At 37.5% G+C, this 22,025-nt stretch overlaps 1 protein-coding gene across 18 annotated transcripts in view; it reads right to left on the bottom strand.

Moving 5' to 3' along the window:
• Positions 1-22,025, bottom strand: part of LOC143017846 (dystrobrevin beta-like) — a 436,897-nt gene that overhangs the window by 86,645 nt on the left and 328,227 nt on the right. For 16 of the 18 annotated variants that reach the window (XR_012965709.1, XM_076172805.1, XM_076172802.1 and 13 more), the window contains 2 exons: positions 11,223-11,338; positions 10,586-10,751 (listed from right to left, as the gene is read on the bottom strand). Coding sequence is in view for 17 of the 18 variants with exons in the window: in XM_076172805.1 (XP_076028920.1) it covers positions 10,586-10,751; positions 11,223-11,338 (282 nt within the window). In the remaining variant the exon portion in view is untranslated. The remainder of the gene's footprint in view (positions 1-10,585; positions 10,752-11,222; positions 11,339-22,025) is intronic. The other 2 variants (XM_076172809.1, XM_076172794.1) reach the window with 1 other exon arrangement.

The raw sequence follows: 22,025 nt of genomic DNA, 5'->3' as shown, positions 1-22,025 counted from the left end.
GTCCTACTGGTCCCTTACCAGATAGGGACAGCCAGACCCTTTTCAAGTCAGTGGGAATAGTACTGGACTGCCAGACAGCAGACAATACAGCATGCAACCTGTAGATAATGGCTTCACCTTCAGCTTTTAACAATTCTGTACTGATGTTACACATACCAGCTGCAATTCCATCCTTGAACTTACACCATGTTTGACCTGACTTCTGTCAGAGAGGGTGGAGATCTATCTATCAATCGATCAGCAACTGCTACCCGAACACCACTGAGGGGAAGCTGTCTCTTTGAAGGGTCACACATGAGTAACTGCTCATTATACTCAGCACAGGAGCTCACCATCAGCTGTTCATACTATGTTCCTCTGGGTCACAGATTTAGAGTGAATTTTCTTCAGAGCTCAGAAAGAAAGCCTAAGGGCATTCGCATTAAAATGGTCCTTGATAGCCTTAGTGATTCTCCTTATATACCTCTCTTTATCAATTCTCATGAGAACTTTAGTCTGCTGTTTATGAGTCCTGTACTTATCCAGTTCCCCAGCCATTCTGTCAGTATGGTCTAACTCTATACTATCCAGTGCCTCCCATGATGCCACACTACTCCTCAACCTTGGACACTTTCTAATGCACTCCTTAACAGCTTTCAGAGTTTCATGTTCTAAGGTGTCCCAATATTCTTCATGGCCATCAAAGAGTGCCAAGTACTTCAAACCAATTAGAGGTTCCTACTTCATACTCCTGGGCACACACATCATCCTTGAGTTTTTTCAGATGAAACTCAGGTGGGTTTCATCTTGGGATTCTCCTGGACTTGATACACAGCATGGTTTCTCCAAGGGTAAGTCATGCGTGACTAATCTTCTATCCTTTTGCACTCAAATATATAAGGCCCTCTATCACCACTCTGTTCACAAACGTTATGCACAACTCGTGGCACAGTTAGTACAATTCCTGGCTGCCACTATGGAGGTCCAGGCTCAAATCCATCCCAGGACTGAAATAATTTCAGTATTGCTGCGCTGTGGGTTGTTACTCCAACTCTTGTGGGCAGGGAGTTGGGTGTGTGTGTGTGTAAGGTCACACACACATAGATTGGTCATATATGAGCTCTGAACTCTCTTCTGGGAGGGAAATAGCTGTCGATCACAAGTCAAACACGTGATCCGAAGACCATGGTGAAGTACTGGAAGGACTAAAACACACCACAATACCCTTCAGAACATACAAAACAAAGCCCTAAATTACAATTATAGGCTGTACAAGTACAACACATATAGACCAATTTACATCATGAAATAAAAGTTCTCAAAGTCAAGGATCACCTTGACATGAGAGGCACACAAACACTTGCTTCAGCCTCCACAAACATAGCACACCCACTGCACTACATTGCAGAACACCTGCACACTCCAAGAAATATCAAAACATCCAAATACCTATGTCTTCTCTTCTTCAACAACCACTAGACACCAGCCTCCATAATCATATCACTCACTGCTCCATCATCAAACTGAAAGATAATAAATTGTTGCATGCCAGACTCCCTGATATCCATCACTCTGAATCCTCTCTCCTCCAAATGGACAAAGTCCATCTGGCCAGACTGCAATGCAGCCATCATCCAGCCCTTCTAAGCTACCAGAAGAGGCTGGGTGACAGCATTGCAGACAACTGCCCAGGATGTAACACTTCACCCCACATTATAAAACACATTATGGAAGACTGCAGTGTACATAATCATGGACACCAACAACACATTATACACTCTATAAAGGATTTGTGGGAAAACCCTGTTCCAGTAGTGGCATTCCTCAGAGAGATGGACTGCTCAGCCAGACAGTCTAGGGAATGACAACAACAATAAATAATGGAAGGATTTGATAAAAAAAAAAAAAAAAAAAAAAAAAAAAAAAAAAAAAAAAAAAAAAAAAGACCACCAGTAAGAACAACTATGGTTGTATAATAATAATATGTGGTTGACCATTTTTCAGCAGAAAGATAATGCAGAGCAGCCCATAACAATGAAATCTCGAGTAAAATAAGGCTATACAATGAAGTCCCTCATAGTACAATACTTTTACATTTACTGTTGAACTTCTTCATGGGTGATTTCCCAACTCCAGAACCAGAACTAGACACCAATCTTCTTTCACATGCAGATGGCTTGACAATAATAACCCAACACTAAAAAAAGAAGAAAAAAAAAAGCCTACTTGAACAAACTAGAACAATGGCTCAAAAGTATAGATATGGAAGCTTCACCTCAGAAATGAACAGTGATGCTAATCACACCAGACAACAACAAATATTAATAATAAAAAAATATATAGTAATATTAAATGCCCAAATCCTTCTATTGGAGAACCCTAAAGTTCTAGGCTGCATATTTGATACTCACATGTTTTTCAGCCCACATGTAAAGGACCTGACAGCAAAATCAACAAGAAAACTAAAATACTTAAATTTGTCATAAGCACTGATTTTGAACATCAGAAAGAAGCTCTCACGATCTGGCATTGTTTTCTGATTTATTGTCTCAAACCTGGCCATGACTTGAATAATCCCATCAGTCCATTACCAGTGTGCCTATTTACCATTTTTACATTGGTTAATGACTTGTTTCTCTGGATTTAAGAAGTGCAAAAAATAGAACTACTCTTACTTGTTTACAAATTACATGAATAGAATTACGTAATAACATTATAGGGGTGAGAATGAGGGCATGTACCAGATATATAGCATATATCCCTCTTTATATGTGTGGCACTTACATGTGCTATGGGCATAGGTGCCAAGAATCCTATATCTATAAGCCTAATCTATTTTCCTATTCACCTGCCTTCGCACATCTCTAAGTTGTATGTTCTCCCTCGTAAACACCGATTTAAAATGCTTGTTCATAATTTCTGCCATTTCTATTTCCTTTGTGTATTCAACTCCTCCTTGTCATAGTTTCACTAATTCTTGTTTGTTTTTCAGTTTATTGTTTACAAATCTATATTATAGTTTTCATTGATCTTTACATTTTTCTATGACATCCTTTTTGTATTTCCTCTTTCTTTTCTGCGCACTTGTACATACTGATTTCTATAACTAGTATATATTTTCCATTTTCAGGTCTTTTGTCTTTTTCCATTTTATCCAAGCTTTATCCATTTTGTCTTTTAACTCCCTACATCTTTTGTTGTACCAACATATTACATATCATTTTTCTTGTTTTTCTCTTGTAACATACTTTTCCACTCCTTTATAAATTTTTGTGAAATTATTCCATTTCTCTTCTACTGTTGTTTCCTCATTGTGTATCCTTTCCCAGTCTGCTTTTTGAAAGAATTCTCTTTTTTTTAATAAAAAAATTTTCCATACATCAATCTTCCCTTTCTGTAGTGTTCATTTTTTTCATGTACTTTTCCTCATTTAGTTACAGTTCAACTAATATGTGGTCACTTTTACTTATTGGTGTCTTATATTCAGTCTTGTCCACTATTTCGGGTTCTGATGTGATTGTTAGGTCCAGCCTTGATGGTTCTTCCTCATTTCTATACCTAGTATTCTCTTGTTTCCATTGCATCATTGTATGTTCTATAATCATATCAAGCAGTACATTTCCCCATATGTAATCTCCACCCTTCACTGTCATCTCTTCCCAGTAGATTTCTTTACAATTAAAGTCACCCATTATAACTATTCTTCCTCCAGCTTCCATTATCTTATTTAGTGTTATCCTTATGTCTTCTAACATATTTTTGTGTTCTCTCTCTTCCCACGAAGCCATTTAAGGAGGCACATAATTTACCACAAACTTCCTGCTCTTCCCATCCCTGGCCTCTATTTCCATCATAATCATCTGTACTCTATTCTTTCCATATGTAACATTCCTCACATTTATATCCTTCTTAGTCAGGAATATGACTCCACCCCCTTGTTTTACTTCTCTGTTTCTAATCCAATAATTATATGCACCATGTCCTACACTGTTGGGTGGTAATGGACCTTTCAATTTTGTCTCTATATTCCCATTATGTTCGGTTCTTTTTCCTTCAGGTAATCATTCAGTTCATTCTAGCTGGTTATTAAGCCATCTATATTTGTGGAAGACACTTTTAATTTTCTGTTACCTCCATCCTGTTTTCTGTTTCCCTTCCATTTTTCTCTATGAACCATTTCCTCACTTTCATATCCACTACTCTCCAATAGAATTTCTCTTTGTCTCTGTTCTGTTCTCATTTTTTTCCTTAGCTTCTATCTTTTTTTCTCTTCCTCTCTTTCCTCTTTATTCATCTCTCTTTTTACCCATACCTGTTTATACTTTTTGTTAGTTTCCCTGTTTTTGCTAAGATATTCTCTGCTGTTGTTTGTGACCTGAATTTAACCTTAATTGGTCTGGTCTTGTCTATATTGTATTTCCCCAATCTATATATTTCTTCAATTTCTTTCCTTATTGTTCATCTTCTTGAACTACTTTTGATCCCTTGTTTACTTTTTCCTTCTCCTCCTTTACTCTTGTAGTCCTATTTGGACTATGCTTCTCTTCCATTTCTAATATAATTATACATTTTTTTTATCTGCTAAGTCTCTTACTATATTTTCCTTCTCTCTCATCACTTTAATAACTGTGTCCTTAGTTCTTTCATCTGTTGTTTCACTATATCTCTAAATTCAATTTTGTTATTCTCTTGGACTTTTTTCCAACCACTTACCTCTTTTGCTATGGACTCTTTATTCTCTTTATTATTCCTCTTTAATTCCTCATTCTCATCCTTTACTTCTTTTAACTGTCTTTTTAATTCTTCTATTTCTTTAGTTAGGTTTTGATTCTCCTTTAGTTCTTCCAGTTTATCAACTCGTTGTGTAACTAGTGCTAGTTGGCTAAACCTAACCTCCCATGCTTCATTCATTTCTTTTAGTTTCTCCTCTATACTTACTAGTCAGGGGAGGTTATCATCTTCTCCCTCATTAAATCCATAGAAGTAATTATCTCCTCTTTCCATTGGGCTGCTATTACCCGGTATCTATATTCCTACTTTTAATACCTCTGCTCACCTGTTTGACCTCGTCTGTTTCATCTGCACACCTTTTGTTTACACCCCTTCTGACGTCCAAGGCCCATTCCTCCCCTTCCTCATTTTCTTCCATTTTCCTCAATAATTTCTCCCCTTCTCCTTTTTCTCCACCTGCCCACTACAACATAAGCTTTCCCCTTCCCTACTAATACAACACAGGTACTCCCTCATCGCTGAAACCTACGAAAATTGCATTTTTTTCGGAGATCCAATCTTTGCTGTCAATCTGACGGTGTGTGTGTGCGTATTTACCTAGTTGTATTTTACAGGAAGGGGAGCTATGCTCATGGTGTCCCGTCTTCATATCTCATTTTATCTAGACTGTTTTTAAAATTGTGTATCATTTTTACACACATCATATTCTCATTTAACTTGTTCCAAACGTCTATTATCCTGTGGGGAAAGCTGTTCTTATTTTAGGTCTCTTCTATAACTGTCTTTCTTGATTTTCTTTCTATGTCCTCTTGTATCTCTACTATCCCATTTTATTAGATTCTCTCTATCAGTAGTTTCTATGCCTTTCATGATTCTATAAATATTTATGAAGTCTCCTCTCTCTCTTCTTTGCTCTAATGTCTGTTGCTTAAGTTTTGCTAGTCTCTCTTCATATGATAGTTTTGAGAGTGTTGGTGCCAATTTTGTAATTGCTCTTGTATTCTTTCAAGTTTTGTTATACATTTTTTTGGTACTTGGTGACCATGTCCTTGCTGCATACTCCAATCTTGGTCTTATCAAAGTGACTAGTATTTTCTTCACCATTTCTTTGTCCAGGTATGTAAACGCCACTTTGATTGTTCTTATTAAATTATAAGTTTCTCCAAAAATTTTGTTTATATGTTTCTCAGGGACATATTGTTCATAATAATGACTCCCACGTCCTTCTCATTTTCTACTTTCTTTTATTTCTTCCTCTCCCAATTTATATGATCCCACTATTCTTTTGCTTCTTCCAAATTCCATTATACTACACTTCTTAACCCCTTCCATACGGTGCCGCACACGTAGGCGTCATGGACTTAGATCTCGGTGGCAGCAACCAATGCCAGCCGTACGACGTGTCGTAATAATATTCGCATCATAAAATATAGTCACCGCTTATATCGATCGTTCTCTCTTCACCCGTGAATTTTGATAACCATAGAAAATGCGATTACAAAAGAATTAGAAAGAATGTCATTATGGAGGGGCGACTACAATAAATATAATCAAGACGCCGATATGGCAGCCTCGCGAATACACTCGCTCCCCATGACGCCTACGTGTGCGGCACCGTATGGAAGGGGTTAATAATGAATTCCATCTCCCACTTCCTACTCCATTCCCATACTTTATTGAGATCACTCTGTAGCAACTCACTATCTTCTACAGTGTTCACTTTTTTCAACAATTTTGCATCGTCCACAAAGAAGCTCATATAACTTTCAATTCCTTTATCAATATCATTAATATATACAGTATAGCAAACATTATTGGGGCCAGAACTGTTCCTTGTGGAACTCGCCTAATTACTTCATCCCAATTAGAGTGTTTGTCTCTTATCACCACTCTCATTTTTCCTTCATACAAGAAGTCTTCCATCCACCTCAGCAGTTTGCCCTGTATTGCATCTGCAGTTTCTAATTTCTTTAGCAATTTCTTATGTGGCACCTTATCAAAACTTTTTTCAGGTTTAGAAATGCACAATCAGCCCATCCATTTCTTTCTTGTATTACATCTATTAGCCTTGAATAGAAACACATTAAGTTTGTGACGCATGATCATCCTTGTCTAAATCCAAATTGCCTTGGATTATTACGTTGTTTTTTCCAAATGCCTTATCCATCTAATTTTGATGATTCTTTCACAAATTTTAGCTATCGTACTTGTAAGAGAGACCGGTCTATAGTTAGTAGAGTCTTCCTTGTTTCCCCCTTTATATATTGGTACTATATTTGCTCTTTTCCAATCTTTTGGAACTTTTCCTTCTTTCAATAAACTGCTTATTTGACTATGTATTTTGTCTGTTAGTTCATTCCCGCATTCTCTCAAAATCCAGTTTGCCATTTCATCTGGTCCATGCAATTTTCTGACACAGATTCATTATTTCATTCCTTGTTACTTCTATCTCTTTCATAGAGGGGACTTTCTCCTCCCACTTGATATCTCTAGGTCGTATGTTCTCCCTTGTAAACACCAATTTAAAATGCTTGTTCATAATTTCTGCCATTTCAATTTCCTCTGTGTATTCAACCCCTCCTTGTCACAGTTTCTCTAATTCTTGTTTGTTTTTCAGTTTGTTGTTTACAAATCTGTAAAATAGTTTTGGTTGATCTTTACATTTTTCTATGACATCTTTTTCATATTTTCTCTTTTCTGCTCTGCACACTTGTACATATTCATCTCTATAACCAGTACATATTTTCTATTTTCAGGTCTTTTGTATTTTTTCCATTTTATCCAAGCTTTATCCCTTTTGTCTTTTAACTCCCTACATCTTTTGTTGTACCAATGCTTTACATATCCTTTTTCTTGTTTTTGTCTTGGAACATGCTTTTCCACTCCTTTATAAATCTTTATCAAAATATTCCATTTCTCTTCTACTGTTGTTTCCTCATTGTGTATCCTTTCCCAGTCTGTTTTTTGAAAGAATTCTCTTTTTTTTATCAAAATTTGTTTTTCATACATCAATCTTCCCTTTCTGTAGTGTTCATTTTTTTCCATGTATTTTTCCTCATTTAGTTTCAGTTCAACTAATATGTGGTCACTTTTACTTACTGGTGTCTTATATTCAGTCTTGTCCACTATTTCGGGATCTGATGTGATTATTAGGTCCAGTCTTGATGGTTCTTCCTCATTTCTATACCTAGTATTCTCTTGTATCCATTGCGTCATTGTATGTTCTATAATCATATCAAGTAGTACATTTCCCCATAGGTCGTCTCCACCCTTCTTGAGACCAATAAAATGCAAAAGAATCTGAGTGGAAAAACTGGTGGAAACAGATACCTAAAATAGATACCAGAGTATGGCTGGAAACAGATCCATTAAGAGGGATGTGAATTTATTGATTGATGATGCTTGGCACAATTTTAAAAACAACTATAAGAACTAGATCAGTGGCAGTTAGTATGATGGAATTGTGTGGGATAAATGAAGAAAAAGGTTGCTTTTGAGTGGTGCAAGGAAGAAAGACAAGCCATATAGGAGAAGAACAAGGCCTTTAGAGAATGGCTCAAGAACAGAACTGAGATTTCTAGGAGATTTTTTGTGGAGAAAAGAAACTGGGCCAAGGATGTAAGAAGAAAATTTGAGAGATCAGCCTGGGAAAAAAAAGGAGCAAGCCTGAAAAAATCTACCATGGCACATAAAAGCTCATTTATTTGTTGGTCATGTCATACAGAGGTGCCAGTAATGCTACATCTTTCAGTATGAAGACCATAGATGGTAGGGAACTCATTACTGACCCACAAGAAAACAAAGAAAGGTGGAAATATTTTTCAGAGTTATTAAATGTCCTGGATGAAAATACCATAGATGAAGTCATAGATGAAGATGCAAATGAAACAATGAACATGGAAGACAACCTCATTGGAGCTGTTGAACAACCAATTCTGTTGGTGGAGGTCTCTGAGGTCTTGACATGGATGTAACATGGAAAATCAGTAGCCCCTGATGATATCCCTGCTGAATTATACTATCTATGAATTATACTATCTATGGAAATTCCCTTTGAGGTGCTGGGAGGAGGAGCAGACCCCAGGGGACTGGGAGGATACTATCATATGTCCTGTGTTTAAATAAGAGGATCTAATAATAATAATGATAAGTTATTTGGCAATGAATCAATATACATGAAGTGCAGATAATGAGAAGAACACAAAGTTCGAAATAACAATTACAATTGCCGAGGATAGCACAAATGATATTGGGGTATTTCTCTCCTTGGCTAGTCTTAATTTTTATGAGTATGTACTTGAGAGGTATTCATGGATGACAGGTCATGAGGAGCTAAGATGAAAGGAAGGAAGGGGTTGTGGATGGGAGTGGAATGGGTGGGAGTAGGTACATGTCTTTGACTTGGCTACCTCCCTTGTAAGGGGGAAAAGCTCTTCATATATAGACATGAAAGATGACTGTGGGCTATTGTTGAAGAAAGACTTGATGATTGCCAATATGGATTCTGCTCTGGGAGAAGCAGAACAGATCTTATATTCACTCTCCACTAAATGGTTGAAATTAGTTGAGTATATAATTCACATATCCACATATTATCACTGGATCTTGCAAAGGCATTCAACAGGGTCCCTAGAGAAAAACTATTTGCTGTACTAGCTGAACCACACTATAACATTCCACCTACAATCTACTGTAATATTAGAAGATAGTATTATCATTGCTGAAGCACTGTAAGATTAACCCAAAGAAACAGCAACTGGTTTGACATAAATAGTGGTGTTAGAAAAGGTTCCACATCATCCCCATTTTTGTTTATCATATATATGGACTCTATCATCAGGGGGCTTGAAAACTCCACTTCATTTGCTTGTGCTGATGATACAGCTATAGTTGAGACAGTGGAGGAAAGATTGCAAGATGTAGTGGAGGAATGGAATTTGATTGGCTAATGGGGTGAAGATCAATTTGGTAAAATCAAAAGTAATGACAAACTCAAGAGATCAAGTAACTCCCAATATAGCTATTAGTGGAAGTGCTGTGAAACAAGTAGAGTCAATTAAATACTTGGGTGCACAAATCAACCAGGATGGTAGGGTAGGATTGATCATGAACTTATTGCAAGTATTAAAAAGTATTCAGAAAACTTTGGTCTTCTATCTATTTTTGAGGAGTATCTTCATACCAAGAAAGGTTAAAGTAACTATCTACAAAACCATCCTTTAACCTATAATCTTATATGGGAGTGAGGCATGGACAACAACTATAAGAACCTGATCAAAGATCTAGGGTACCGAGATGAAAACTATAAAATTAATCTATGGGATCATGTGGCATGACTGTATTTGAAACAAGACAATCAGACAAGATTTAAAAAAACATTGAAGACATCAATAATATAATTAGCAAAAACCAACTGAGATGCTATGGCCACATCAGAAGAATGGACCCTGTAAGAAGAGCAGTGAATGCCTTTGACTTGATGTCACTTATGAGGAGACTTCTTGGGAGACCAAGGAAAAGGTGGCTCGATAATGTGATGGAGGATATGCATTGCTGGGGAAAAGTATTGTGTACAGGTTGAAGAAGATAGTACCATTTGTGATTGAGAACGATGGAGGAGGCTTATCAACTAGGACAGACCTTATGCCTATTCCTGAGCAGTTGTTTTCTTTTTTGTTCTTTAAGTTATTCCATTTTTTTTAATTTTTTTTTTCTTGAGGAGGCTACTTCATATGTATAGTTGGGGTTGATTTTTCCCTCCTACATGACACAACTTTTTTACATGAGATGTAGTATCAACAAGGGAACAATATATACTGTATAATTAAAATAGAAATCCAGAAAAATTGCAAGATATATTCAAGATCTAAATTACCTTGAGCATCTTCATTAGACCTTCTAATTGCACCATGAGTTGCCTGCGAGAATCTTGCAGGGTAGAGAGGTGAGTTTCCAGCTCCTCCTTATGTGTTCTGAGAGCACGAAGTTCAGCAACCAGGACAGGATTATTAGTACCATCACCTCTTTCCTGCTGGTGTCTGCTTAAAAAAAAAAAGAAAAAAAAAAGTGTCATGTAAGTCCCTCTTGAGCTGAATAAAACTGTTACCAGTTCAGTCAATGATTTTTAAATATAATACCAAGCCTAAGTTGATAATCTATTCAATGCTATGATACATAGTGATCCCTCTTAAGCTAAATAAAATCATCTGCAAGCACAATATCATGTAAGATTAGTCTGACAAAATTGTCTGGTGTTTAGTAGAACAGAATCTTGATGTTAGCAAGAATAACTGAATGGATTTAAAAGATAATTTTTCATTTCTTTAGCCCCCACATATTATTCTCAGGTTGAGTAAGACTATCAGGCAATAGCAAGAACAATGTATTCAAATATAATACTAGGCATTAATGGTTTGAATTATATTTTCTACATGTTCACTGCAAAGTATATGGTACTTTCCACTAATTTACAATCAATTTGTATGAAGAGAAAATTCAAGTCATCACATTACCTTAGTCTATTTATCTCTCTCATAATTTCCTTGTTTTTTGCTTCTAGTGTTTGAATGAGCTCTCTCTGAGCCCGCGAGGCATCAAAGGCAGCACCTGGATCACTTATTCCTTGGCCCTTTAGATAACATAAGGAACTCATAATCTAGTCAAATAAACTCCCTTAAATTTTGTGAATGTAAGCACATAATTTTGTCTTTAATTATGAAATGATGTAATGACCGGTAATCTAGATTTTTGTGTGATTAAAGTGTTTAAGTATTCCATGAAATAGTAGATGAAGCAGATATGATAAGCCATATTTTCAAGAATATGACATTACAAATATTGTTGAGAATAAACAGCTGCTTAACTCTTTACTCTTATGAAGATCATTCAACTATTGCTTCAAGTTTTGCTGACTGGATAACCACAGCCCCACAGCAGCTAACAATGGTTCTTAGGCTATACCATAGATCTCTCAAGGAAACCTTGGAATGATGTCTGCATTTTATCATTGTGGGACTATTTCTATGTCATACATACATACATATACCAAAGGCTTTTTCCCTCTACACAGGGGGTAGCCAAAAAGAAAAAGGCATAGAAACCACTCCCACCCATTCCATTTCCTATATACTTGTATTCCACTCCCCTCCACCCTCCCTCTTATCTTGGCACCTCCTGGATGACAGGTCATCCCTGCATCCTGTCCACTGCCCTGGGTCAGAAGCAGTGTCGCAAGACAGAGCACATCCACAGCAAGGCCGCTTCATAAATCTGACGACCCCACCTTGCAGAAAGGTAGAAGATAGGGAGAAATCTCTTTGTGCTGCGTCAAATTTTTCTCATACATACTATGTCACCAACTGAAAATTGCAGGAAGGGTGCAGTTGTAGGCTATCAACTCTCCTATTTGAAGGTGGAATACAGATGACATTTATAAAAGAGATATATTCAACTCAGTCCAAAGATCAAGTGTCAGCCCCGTAGGGCTGCACTTACTATTAAAAGTAAGGAAGCTGATTGGGTCTGAAGATGGGTGGTAGGGAGATGACTCAGCCATACTTCTCACAAGACCACATTGTACATATACTTGTCATTGGTTCCATAGGGATTATTAATGTCAAAGTAGAAGTGTCACTTACTCAAGCCTCTTGAAAATATAATACAGCCTCTAAATATACATATCAGAAAACTATGGATGAAAAATGTAGTTTTTTTTAATGAACACAGGTAGCTTTTCACTGCATGTAAATGGATTTTGCTTTTATGTAAGTTTGAATCAAGCTGGACTAAGTATTATATCTGTAAATACTATGATTATTTTTTGATTACTGTTACCATATATCTAGTAGTTCATCATCATCTATCTATTTTATATCATAAGGATTCTTTCTCCATATGCAGGAGGTTGCCAGCCAAGATAGGCATCTAACCACTACCCATCCATCATCAATTTCTTTCCCTTTTGTCTTAGGCCCTCCCCATACCCCCAACCTCCACCACTGCCTGGGTCAGAAGCAGTGCGGCAAAATACAGTACATCCAAAACAGGGTTCGACAGCCTAAGCTAATTTACCCCCACTACATCATTTACATGGCCACCCTCCCTCCCCATCCACTCACATTGAAAATATAGAGGATGAAGAGAAATTCTTTCAGGTCATGTCAATTTATTATCCCTTCACAACCATTCTCCACTTACACTTATCTTTTCTCTTCTCCCCTCCCTGCTCAACAGGGCCTCTTTCACCCTATCCATCTCATTCTCAATCTTCTCCTCAACTTCATTCCATCTACCTCTACCTTCCACACTCGTTTTGCTAATCTTTCTTCACTCTTTTCATGTGCCCAAATCATCCTAGAATTTTTCATTAGCCCTACTACTAGCTCTCCTATAAGTAATATAAACCTAAAACACCTCATATCACATGGCATACATGCACACATCAACACTGCAAACTACAGCTATACACACAACACCATACTCAATATCTGGAAACATAGGAAAATCATCACAATCACCAAACCTAATAAAAACCTAACATTTTGAGCATCACAACTCCCAATCATACTTCTCTGCACCCCTCCAAAGTCAATGAATGCCTCATACTACAACTCATCACACCACATATCCCCTTTGCCAAATCACAACATGCTTTAAGACCACTATGCTTCCTACTCCTCTGATAGATCTTACACAAAAAGTTTTCAACAGCATCAATTCAGATAAGCCCCCATACAGAACACTTCTTAAAACACTAGACATTAGTCAACCTTTTGATGCCATCCCTCAGTACAACCTCACAAGTAAAATATTTGACACAGACATGCACAGTAATATCAAAAGATGGCTGGCCAATTATTTGGCAAGTAGAAATGCCTATGTGTTATATAATGCCCAATCACTGCACACTAGAAACTTTAAGAGCAGAGTACCACAGGGCTTCATCCTATCCACCGTGCTATTTAATCTATGCATGTATAATATACCCACACCCAAGATATACAAATCTCTTCTTATGCAGTTGACATAACAATTACTTTCATATGTTGTAATGAAGACAAAGGTGTAGAAATACTACAGCTATACCTTGAGACACTCAACACCTGGTTCAATACATTCAAAATTACCCCAACCAAATCAACAGTCATAGTTCTCACCAACAAGACAGCAGAACATAAATACATACCATGCCTCTTTATCAACAACATCTTCATACCACACACACACAGACACCCAAGATTCTTGGTGTAACATACAACACAGCCATCATTCAAAAAACACATCACAAACATAAAGACAAAATGCACACCTAGACTCAATGTACTTCAATCACCTGCAGGTACAACATTCATTAAAAACAAAAAAACTACCACTACAGTTTACATTGTATACAGTCAGTGATGAATTATGTGAGCCCCCTAGGGGCCCCTAATCTCACTAAGACACACTACAGCACCCTACAAACAAAACAGAACAAAGCACTGAATATAATTACTAGCTGCACAAATACAACACCTACATACCATTTACACCATGGAACAAAAGTCCTCAAAATCAAGGATCACTTTGACATAAGAGGAACACAAACACTTTTCATATCCTCCAAAAAATGTATAACAAAACTTGAAAGAATACAAAGAGCAATTATAAAACTAGCACCAACACTCTCAGAACTATCATATGAAGAAATACTAACAAAACTTGAATTACAGACATTAGAACAAAGAAGAGAGAGAGGAGACTTGATAACTATTTATAGAATCATGAAAGGCATAGAAACTATTGATAGAGAGGATCTAATAAAATGGGATAGTAGAAATACAAGAGGACACGGAAAGAAAATCAAGAAAGACAGTTATAGAAGGGACCTGAAAAAGAACAACTTTCCCCACAGAGTAATAGACATCTGGAACAAGCTGGACAAAAAAGTGGTGTATGCAAAAACAATTCATGAATTTAAAAACAGTTTAGATAAAATGAGATATGAAGACGGGACACCACGAGCATAGCTCCCCTTCCTGTAAAATACAACTAGGTAAATACACTACATGGCAGAACACACTCAAATCCCAAGAAACATCAAGACAACACCTAAAAAAAAAAGAATATAAGGAAAATAGAAAGAATTCAAAGAGCAATGACAGATTGCCCCAACACTTTCAAAACTGATATATGAGCAAAGATTGCATTAATTGGTATTAACAACCCTGGAACAAAGAAAAGAAAGAGGTGATCTATTGGCCATTTATAGAATTATGAAAGACGTGGGAGTCTTTGATAGACAAGATTTATTAAATTGGGATAGAAGAAAAACAAGGGGAAATGAAAAGAAACTCAAAAAGGACAGTTATAGAAGAGATCTGAAAAAAACAGCTTTCCATACAGAGTGGAGGATGTCTGGAGCAAAGTGGACAAAATAATAGTATGTGCAAATGCCATACATGAATTTAAGAACAAACTAGATGTTGTGAGATACAAAGACAGGATACCATGAGCACAGCTCCCCTTCCTGTAGAATACTACTAGGTAAATACATGTAATTCCAGGATTTTCATATATCATTATGTTTTGTAGTGATGTTTATGAAAGATATCTACAGATAAGTCCAGTGTATTAATTCCAACTAACCATAAATCATAAGGTATACCCCTGTTCCTTCTCCAAATTTACAAGACAAATGCACGGTTAGCAACAAGTACATCCCCCTCCTCTTCACACCAAAACTTACCCACAAGCATGGTGGGAAGAAATGTCCAAACCCAAATAGAAAGTTAGGTTATATACAAAAATTTTGCATACAAACAAAAGAAAGAAAAACTATGTAGGATTGTCATGTTCCATGATGTGTCATTGACACAAAGGGGATGTGAATAATGGTGCCACAAGCTACATTCTAGCAAGAGCCATATTGCTGGTCATCCTAAATGGAATGACCATTGATGTTGGATTCAACCAATTAGTTGGTTATCTTAAATTATGAAATAAGATTTTATATGAATTGTCTGTACCTTATAAATGCCCTAGTTGAAGCAGCTTTGCTGCGTGGACAGTGGAGGAGTACAAAATTGAGGCCTTCTCCCCTCAGAGGTCATAGGGCACGTAAACAAAATGACACTATGAAGTAGTATCCTTGCATATATATGTTTTCCCATCTGTTTAGATAGGTAATGATTGAAAATTTGTAAGCCTTCTTCACACACAAATAAAGTAGGAGGATTGTGTGAAGCCAGGCAAATAGGGATAGAATAGGCTTATAGTGGCACACATCAGCACCTGTCCTTGGCACCGATGTTGTGCAGTTATGGTATAAATCTAAGAAGATGCGGGTATTGAGTCTCTCTTACTCCCTTGCTTGCACTCTGTTAATACCCAACTTCATTGTAAGTCAAAATCTTACATTCTTATATCATGTAAATTAGATATGTTTTGCACTTCATTTTTTTTTTTTTGTCCAAGTGAAGATAGGAAACCCATTACAAGGTGAAATACTCACATAGGCCATTGGATTGAAGGAACTGTTCAAATCACAGCCGAGATTTGATACATTAACTCAAATACAAAGGCTAGTTCGTGACATATAAATGGGGGCCTTTTGTCCAGGATCAATTTTCTTCTTCACTGGGTGAAAAGATTTGCTGCATGCAAAATACTTAAGAGGAAATAGAAAAAAAAAAGTAGAGAAGGTCGTGATCAATCATAGAAACAGATGCACATCCACCATATTTGTTGTTTACATACAGTGTCAGCCATACTTGTGTTCAAAATACGATTGGCCTTCGAATAGTGCATGATCTCATTCAAATAGTTCAAGCAGCTATGAAAACAGCCATGACTTTGAGGGGTTCTTATAGGTTGGAAGGAGATGATAGGAATGAGAGATATTATGATGTAAGAGATGATAAGAATGAGAGGTACTATGATGTGAGAGATTGTAGCGGTGAGAGCAGAATAGATGATGAAATCAATTGGAGACAGAGAGTAGAATTGCACGACTTTGAGGAATTCCTGCAGGTAAGGGGCAGATATCATAGTGGGGAGGATGATAGGAGAGAAAATAGGATAGATGAAGGTTGCCAAGGATAAGAAAGAGATATTACATGGAGGGAGTTAGGCTGGCAAATGAAAGATTTCCACGGGAAATAGGTACATATTATGACATAGTAGATAATATGAGTGAAATTAGAGTAAGTAGGGAACCTAGAACTGAACCATGCAGTGAGGTCTATCCTAGATGAAGAACAGAATCTCGAAGGGGAATGAATAGGGTTGGAGTAGGACAGCCTATGTAATGGACATCTGGGGTAAGTAGAAGGAAGTGTAGTGGATAGTATCATAAAAGTAAGTCATCTTATACCCAAATTTACTGAAAGGACCCAGAATTATTCTTTTTTACATTTGAAGGCACAGCAAAACAAGTAAGATGAAAAAAGGACCTCTGGTCAGCAATGATAAGATTGATCTAGCCTTACCCCATCAGCCTTAAGTGTGTACACAGCCTTTAATAGAGTTGGTATATATGATTATGATCAGATTAAGAGCAAAATATTAACCCTGGACAGGTAGTGTTGTGTCAGATCCGCACCTAGGCGCTGCGCAAAACGCATTTTTTTGTTTCTGCGCATAGACGCATTGCATGATCTCACTTGTATTTCAGGGACCGTTAGTTATTCACCAGCCTCAGTGGAAGCAACATTTGTGTCACCTCTGCTCCGCCACCTTCACCCGCTATTGCCCTCCAAAGTTGTAAATGGTGCATATCTAACACTACGCTACCGTTACTCGGGTAAGTCACGCAATTGCAAAAGTTTTGCATTTTGCATTATTACTTAGTGAAATAATTTTATTGTGTTTATCGGAAAATATCAGTGAATGGTATAGCTACCCGTACCAATCACCATATTGGAACAGAGGGCAGCAAAAATGTGATTTTGAGGCTAATTTCTAATTTTCAATTTTTTTCTATTATCAGATTTCAGCATGGCAAAGAGAAGCCTGATGGAGGAGGAGTATTTGCAGGCCCTTTTCGTGAGTAGCGATGAAGAAGAGCCTTCTATTGTGACTTTTGAGGCATATACCCTCTCTGCCCTTCCTCTTCTAATGCCAGGCCCAAGCTTCTGTGTGCAAAGTGCCATAAACCTGCATGTAACTCACATGTCAACTACATCTGTGACCAGTGCCATCGCGCGTGGTAAGTTTCACGAATTATTTTTTTTTACCAGTTTATACTTACTAAATATAATTTTTTATATTTTTACCCTCATCTAGGGCCATTGTAAATTACTTTTGCAAAATTTCATGCATATCCATCAATTATTAGTACTCTAAATATGCCTTTCTTTTACGTAAATTGTGCACAGTAAGGGTTACATTAAAACTAAGCCTTTTTTTTTAGTTTATAGTCACTAAATATAATTTTCTAAAGTTTTGTCGTCATCTAAGATCATTGTAGATGACTTCTGGAAAATTTCATCCAGATCTAATAAGTGTTACTACTATAGACATAGCCTTCCTTTCACACCAAAAATTTTAGTGATTTTGTACATAAAATTAACTGCTTTTTCTTTTCTTTACAGATTTTGCAGTTTTGCTCCAATCAACAATGTTTTTACATCAATCAACTCAGGAACTCTTCTACTTTCAAGAAAACACTCGTTATTAGTGGAATTTGGTATTCTAAAGTGTACAGTGCCTGTTATTTGACCAAATGTCTATTTTTACAAAAAAAAATTGTAATCATGTAAGTAAAGTGTTATTTTTATATTCAGCATTTTTTTTCTCCTTCACCAGTAGAAAGTAGAGTCTTTATATTATTGAACTATAAAAAAATAAATAAAGGAGGGCATAATGGTAACTGGGTATAAGCGCCCAAAGTGAAAGTAACAGATATGGGACCATGCTACCTGTACCGGGAGAGTTTGTCCACGCTACCTGTCTAGGGTTAAAGGCATATGAGATTCCCCAGAGTATTTCAGAAAGAAATTCAGGGAAGTCAGGAGGGATATCGGTCATGGATATCTGGATCTAGCCAGGAATGTGAGGGCTGACCTAGACAAATGGATGCATGTGGAACATGTGGCAAATCTAGAGATGGCATTGGCAGTGATAGCAATTGAACAATTCCTTGACTTGCTGAACAATGAAGCTAGGCTATATGTAACCATGCAGAAATGTGAGACATTATTACATGCAGTAATTTTTTGGAAAAATTTTGCACTAAGAACAAGTGAAAGTAGGAAGAAAGGCATGATACAAATTCAAAGGTGTGAGAACAGAGGCACGTATGCAATTCTGAGTCAGAGATATGTGAGGCCACAAGCAGGGAATAGTTGGAGAAAACCAGTCAAATGTTTCAGATGTGGGAGATTTGGAGAGAAAACTCAGGATTATCATGCTAGGTTAAGTGAACAAAGGTACAGGTAGGAAATGGGAAACAAGCAAACTAGGCGGGAAGTAATGTGTGTAGAAGGAAATAGAAGGGATGTGAATCAGAGAAGATATTACACCTACAGAGCCTGCAGTCATGGGGTGGAAGACTGCCCCTAGGGAAATGGAAACAAAGAGGACACACAAGACTGGAGACAAGAAAAGGACTATAGCAAGACAAAAGAGAGGGGAGTAGCAGGCAAGAAGGAAGATAGCAATTGCTGTGTAGATGGAAATAGGTTAGACAAGATAGAAAAAATAGGAGTCAGCCAAGAGTGGCTACCTTATGTGAAAGATGCCAAGATAGGAATAGAGGGGAGTGAAAGGAGGCATGCAGTCAAGGTTCTGTGAGATTCAGGGGCATCCTGCACTATTGTGAGGTCAGATGTGATACCAGAATTGGAAAATAAATATGTAAGTCAGTTCACTATGGGATTAGCTGGAGGAGTGATGACATTAGCACCCATAGTTAAGGTGATACTTGAAATAGATGGTCAAATAGCGAGCATTGAAGCAGGAGTAGTGGAACTTCCAGTAAAAGGAATGGACATCTTCCTTGGAAATGATGTAGGTGAAATAGTCCAGGTTAGACTCAAGACAGTAGCTGACCCAATGACCAGACTGAAAGACAACAGTGGAGTCAGTATGGAAGACCCAGTGGCAGTCATCACCAGATCCCAGGCCAAGAAAGTACGAGAGAAAGATGAATGAGGTGATGACAACCTGAACTTGCTTTTTGGAGCAGACACTGCAGACAAGGTCCTGAAGAAGTCACAAAAGGAACATGGCAAGGAAGAGAAGCAGGTAGCAGTAGAAGATGTAGGAGGAGACCAGGGAGGCAACGCTCAAGCAGAAGTGATCTTTCAGAAAAACATAAACAGAGAACAATACATCAAATTACAGCAGAAGGACCCAGAGCTGGAGGAGATGCACCAAGCAGCTGAGGAGGAGGAGCAGGAAGAAGAGAAAGACAGCAAGACCAAGTTCATCCTGGAAGATGGTGTACTTCTGAGAGGGTACAAAGCCTCAGAAAAGGTAGGAGGTGACACTGTCACCCAAATTGTAGTTCCACAGAAGATCAGGGAGAAGATTGTGAGGCTAGCTCATGAGACTTCATGTGCCCACCCACCTTAGAATCACAAAGACTAGATAATTAATCTTGACACATTTCTTCTGGCCTTGGTTGTCAGATGATGTCAAGAAAGTGATTGGGTGATGTGTTGTTTGTCAAGTGACTGGGAAGCCAAATGACACACCCAGGAATGCACCCATGTGCCAAGTTCCTGTCATTGAGGAATATTTCAGTAGAGTTGTAGTTGATTGTGTAGGAACTCTCCCAAAACCTAAGTCTGGGAACTCCTTTCTTTTCACTGTACTATGCAGTTCCATGTGGTCTGCTGAAGCAATACCCCTTCTGAACATAAAGGCCAGGACAGCCACCAAGGTCTTAATGTCATATTTTAATAAGATGGGTATGCCTTGGGAAGTACAAAGTGACACAGCCGAAACAGGATGTACTGGAACAAATGCTCTGAGCCGCTGAACGAATTAATTTAAAAGCGGACCTATTGTTTACATAGTTACGGTGAAGTGATAGTGAAAGCTCTTTGGGACCAAAATGTAAACATCTTTGTATCTCCATTTTAGCTTTTTTTTATTTTTTTATTCTTATTATTATTTTTTTTTAATGGAAAGAAACAAAGAAACTCTGAGAGACAAAGAACAAGCAAAAAGCTGTTTAGAAGAAAGCAGAATAGAGACCCCACTTGGTGTCATTTGAAAGAAGATGTGTTTTTCTCAAACACCAAGGGAATACCAAAGGTTTGAAAGAGTTTTTTTTTCAGGGTTTGAACAAGGGGACAAAGAAGGGGGTCACTGACCAAGTGATCTGGCCTTGCTATAGATGTAGTGTCTTGCTGCATTGTCCAGGACAGTGGGCAGGCAACAGGAATGACCCTTCATCCACCAGGAGCTAAGATGAGAGGGAGGAAAGGGTGGTGGATGGGACTGGAATGGGAGGGAAGGAGTACATGCCTTTTGATTTGGCTACCTCCTTATAAGAAAGAAAAAACTTAGATATATGGATAGACGTAAACAAAGCATGAGACAAAATTCCCAGAAAAATCTCTCTAAAGGGAAGCAAAAACAATACTAGCATGATTGCATTCAGGATAGGCCTGGCCACAGAATCAAGTTGCCCTATATGTAACCACAATGAACAATACAGAGGCCACTGAACACCTTATCCTATATTGCCCCACACAATGAAGGATATAAGCAAGATTGAGAGAATACAAAGAGCAGCAACCAAACTGGTCCCCAGTCTGGCAGATAAACCATATGAGGAAAGACTAAAAGCACTGGAACTGCCAAAGTTGGCAGACCCAGTGCTTTTACTCTTTATCTATATGATTTATTCTTTCCTTATATGGTTTCCTCATATAAGATGAAAGAGAAAGAGGTGATATGATTACAGTATTTAGGTGACTAAAGGGGATAGACTACACTGACAGGAGAGATCTCCTGATTAAAGATGGGAGGGCTTTAAAAGATCATGGGAATAAATTAAGACCACATGGCTAAAGGATGTGAAGATTTTTTTTTTTTTTCCATATAGATGCATAGATATGTGGAATAGCTTAGAAGGTGATATAGTTCAAGCTCAAACAATACATGAGTTGAGAAATCTAAATATGATAATTGGAAATCATGAATATAGATTAAGTTGGAGCTGTACATGAATTTGAGGCAAAGGTATGAAAAAAAAAAAAAAAATAGAGAATAGGAGATGGGACCCAATGAGTATTCCTCCTTTCCTGTATACTAAAATTAGATATTATTCCCAGACAACAACACAATATTTCTTTCTTGAATGACATATGAGTCTGACTGTT

This window comes from Oratosquilla oratoria, chromosome 33, assembly GCF_046742065.1.
Source record: "Oratosquilla oratoria isolate Oo_2021 chromosome 33, ASM4674206v1, whole genome shotgun sequence".
Taxonomy (NCBI): domain Eukaryota; kingdom Metazoa; phylum Arthropoda; class Malacostraca; order Stomatopoda; family Squillidae; genus Oratosquilla; species Oratosquilla oratoria.
Note: the sequence above shows the minus strand (reverse complement) of the source record. Positions and strands in the feature narration are given on the sequence as shown.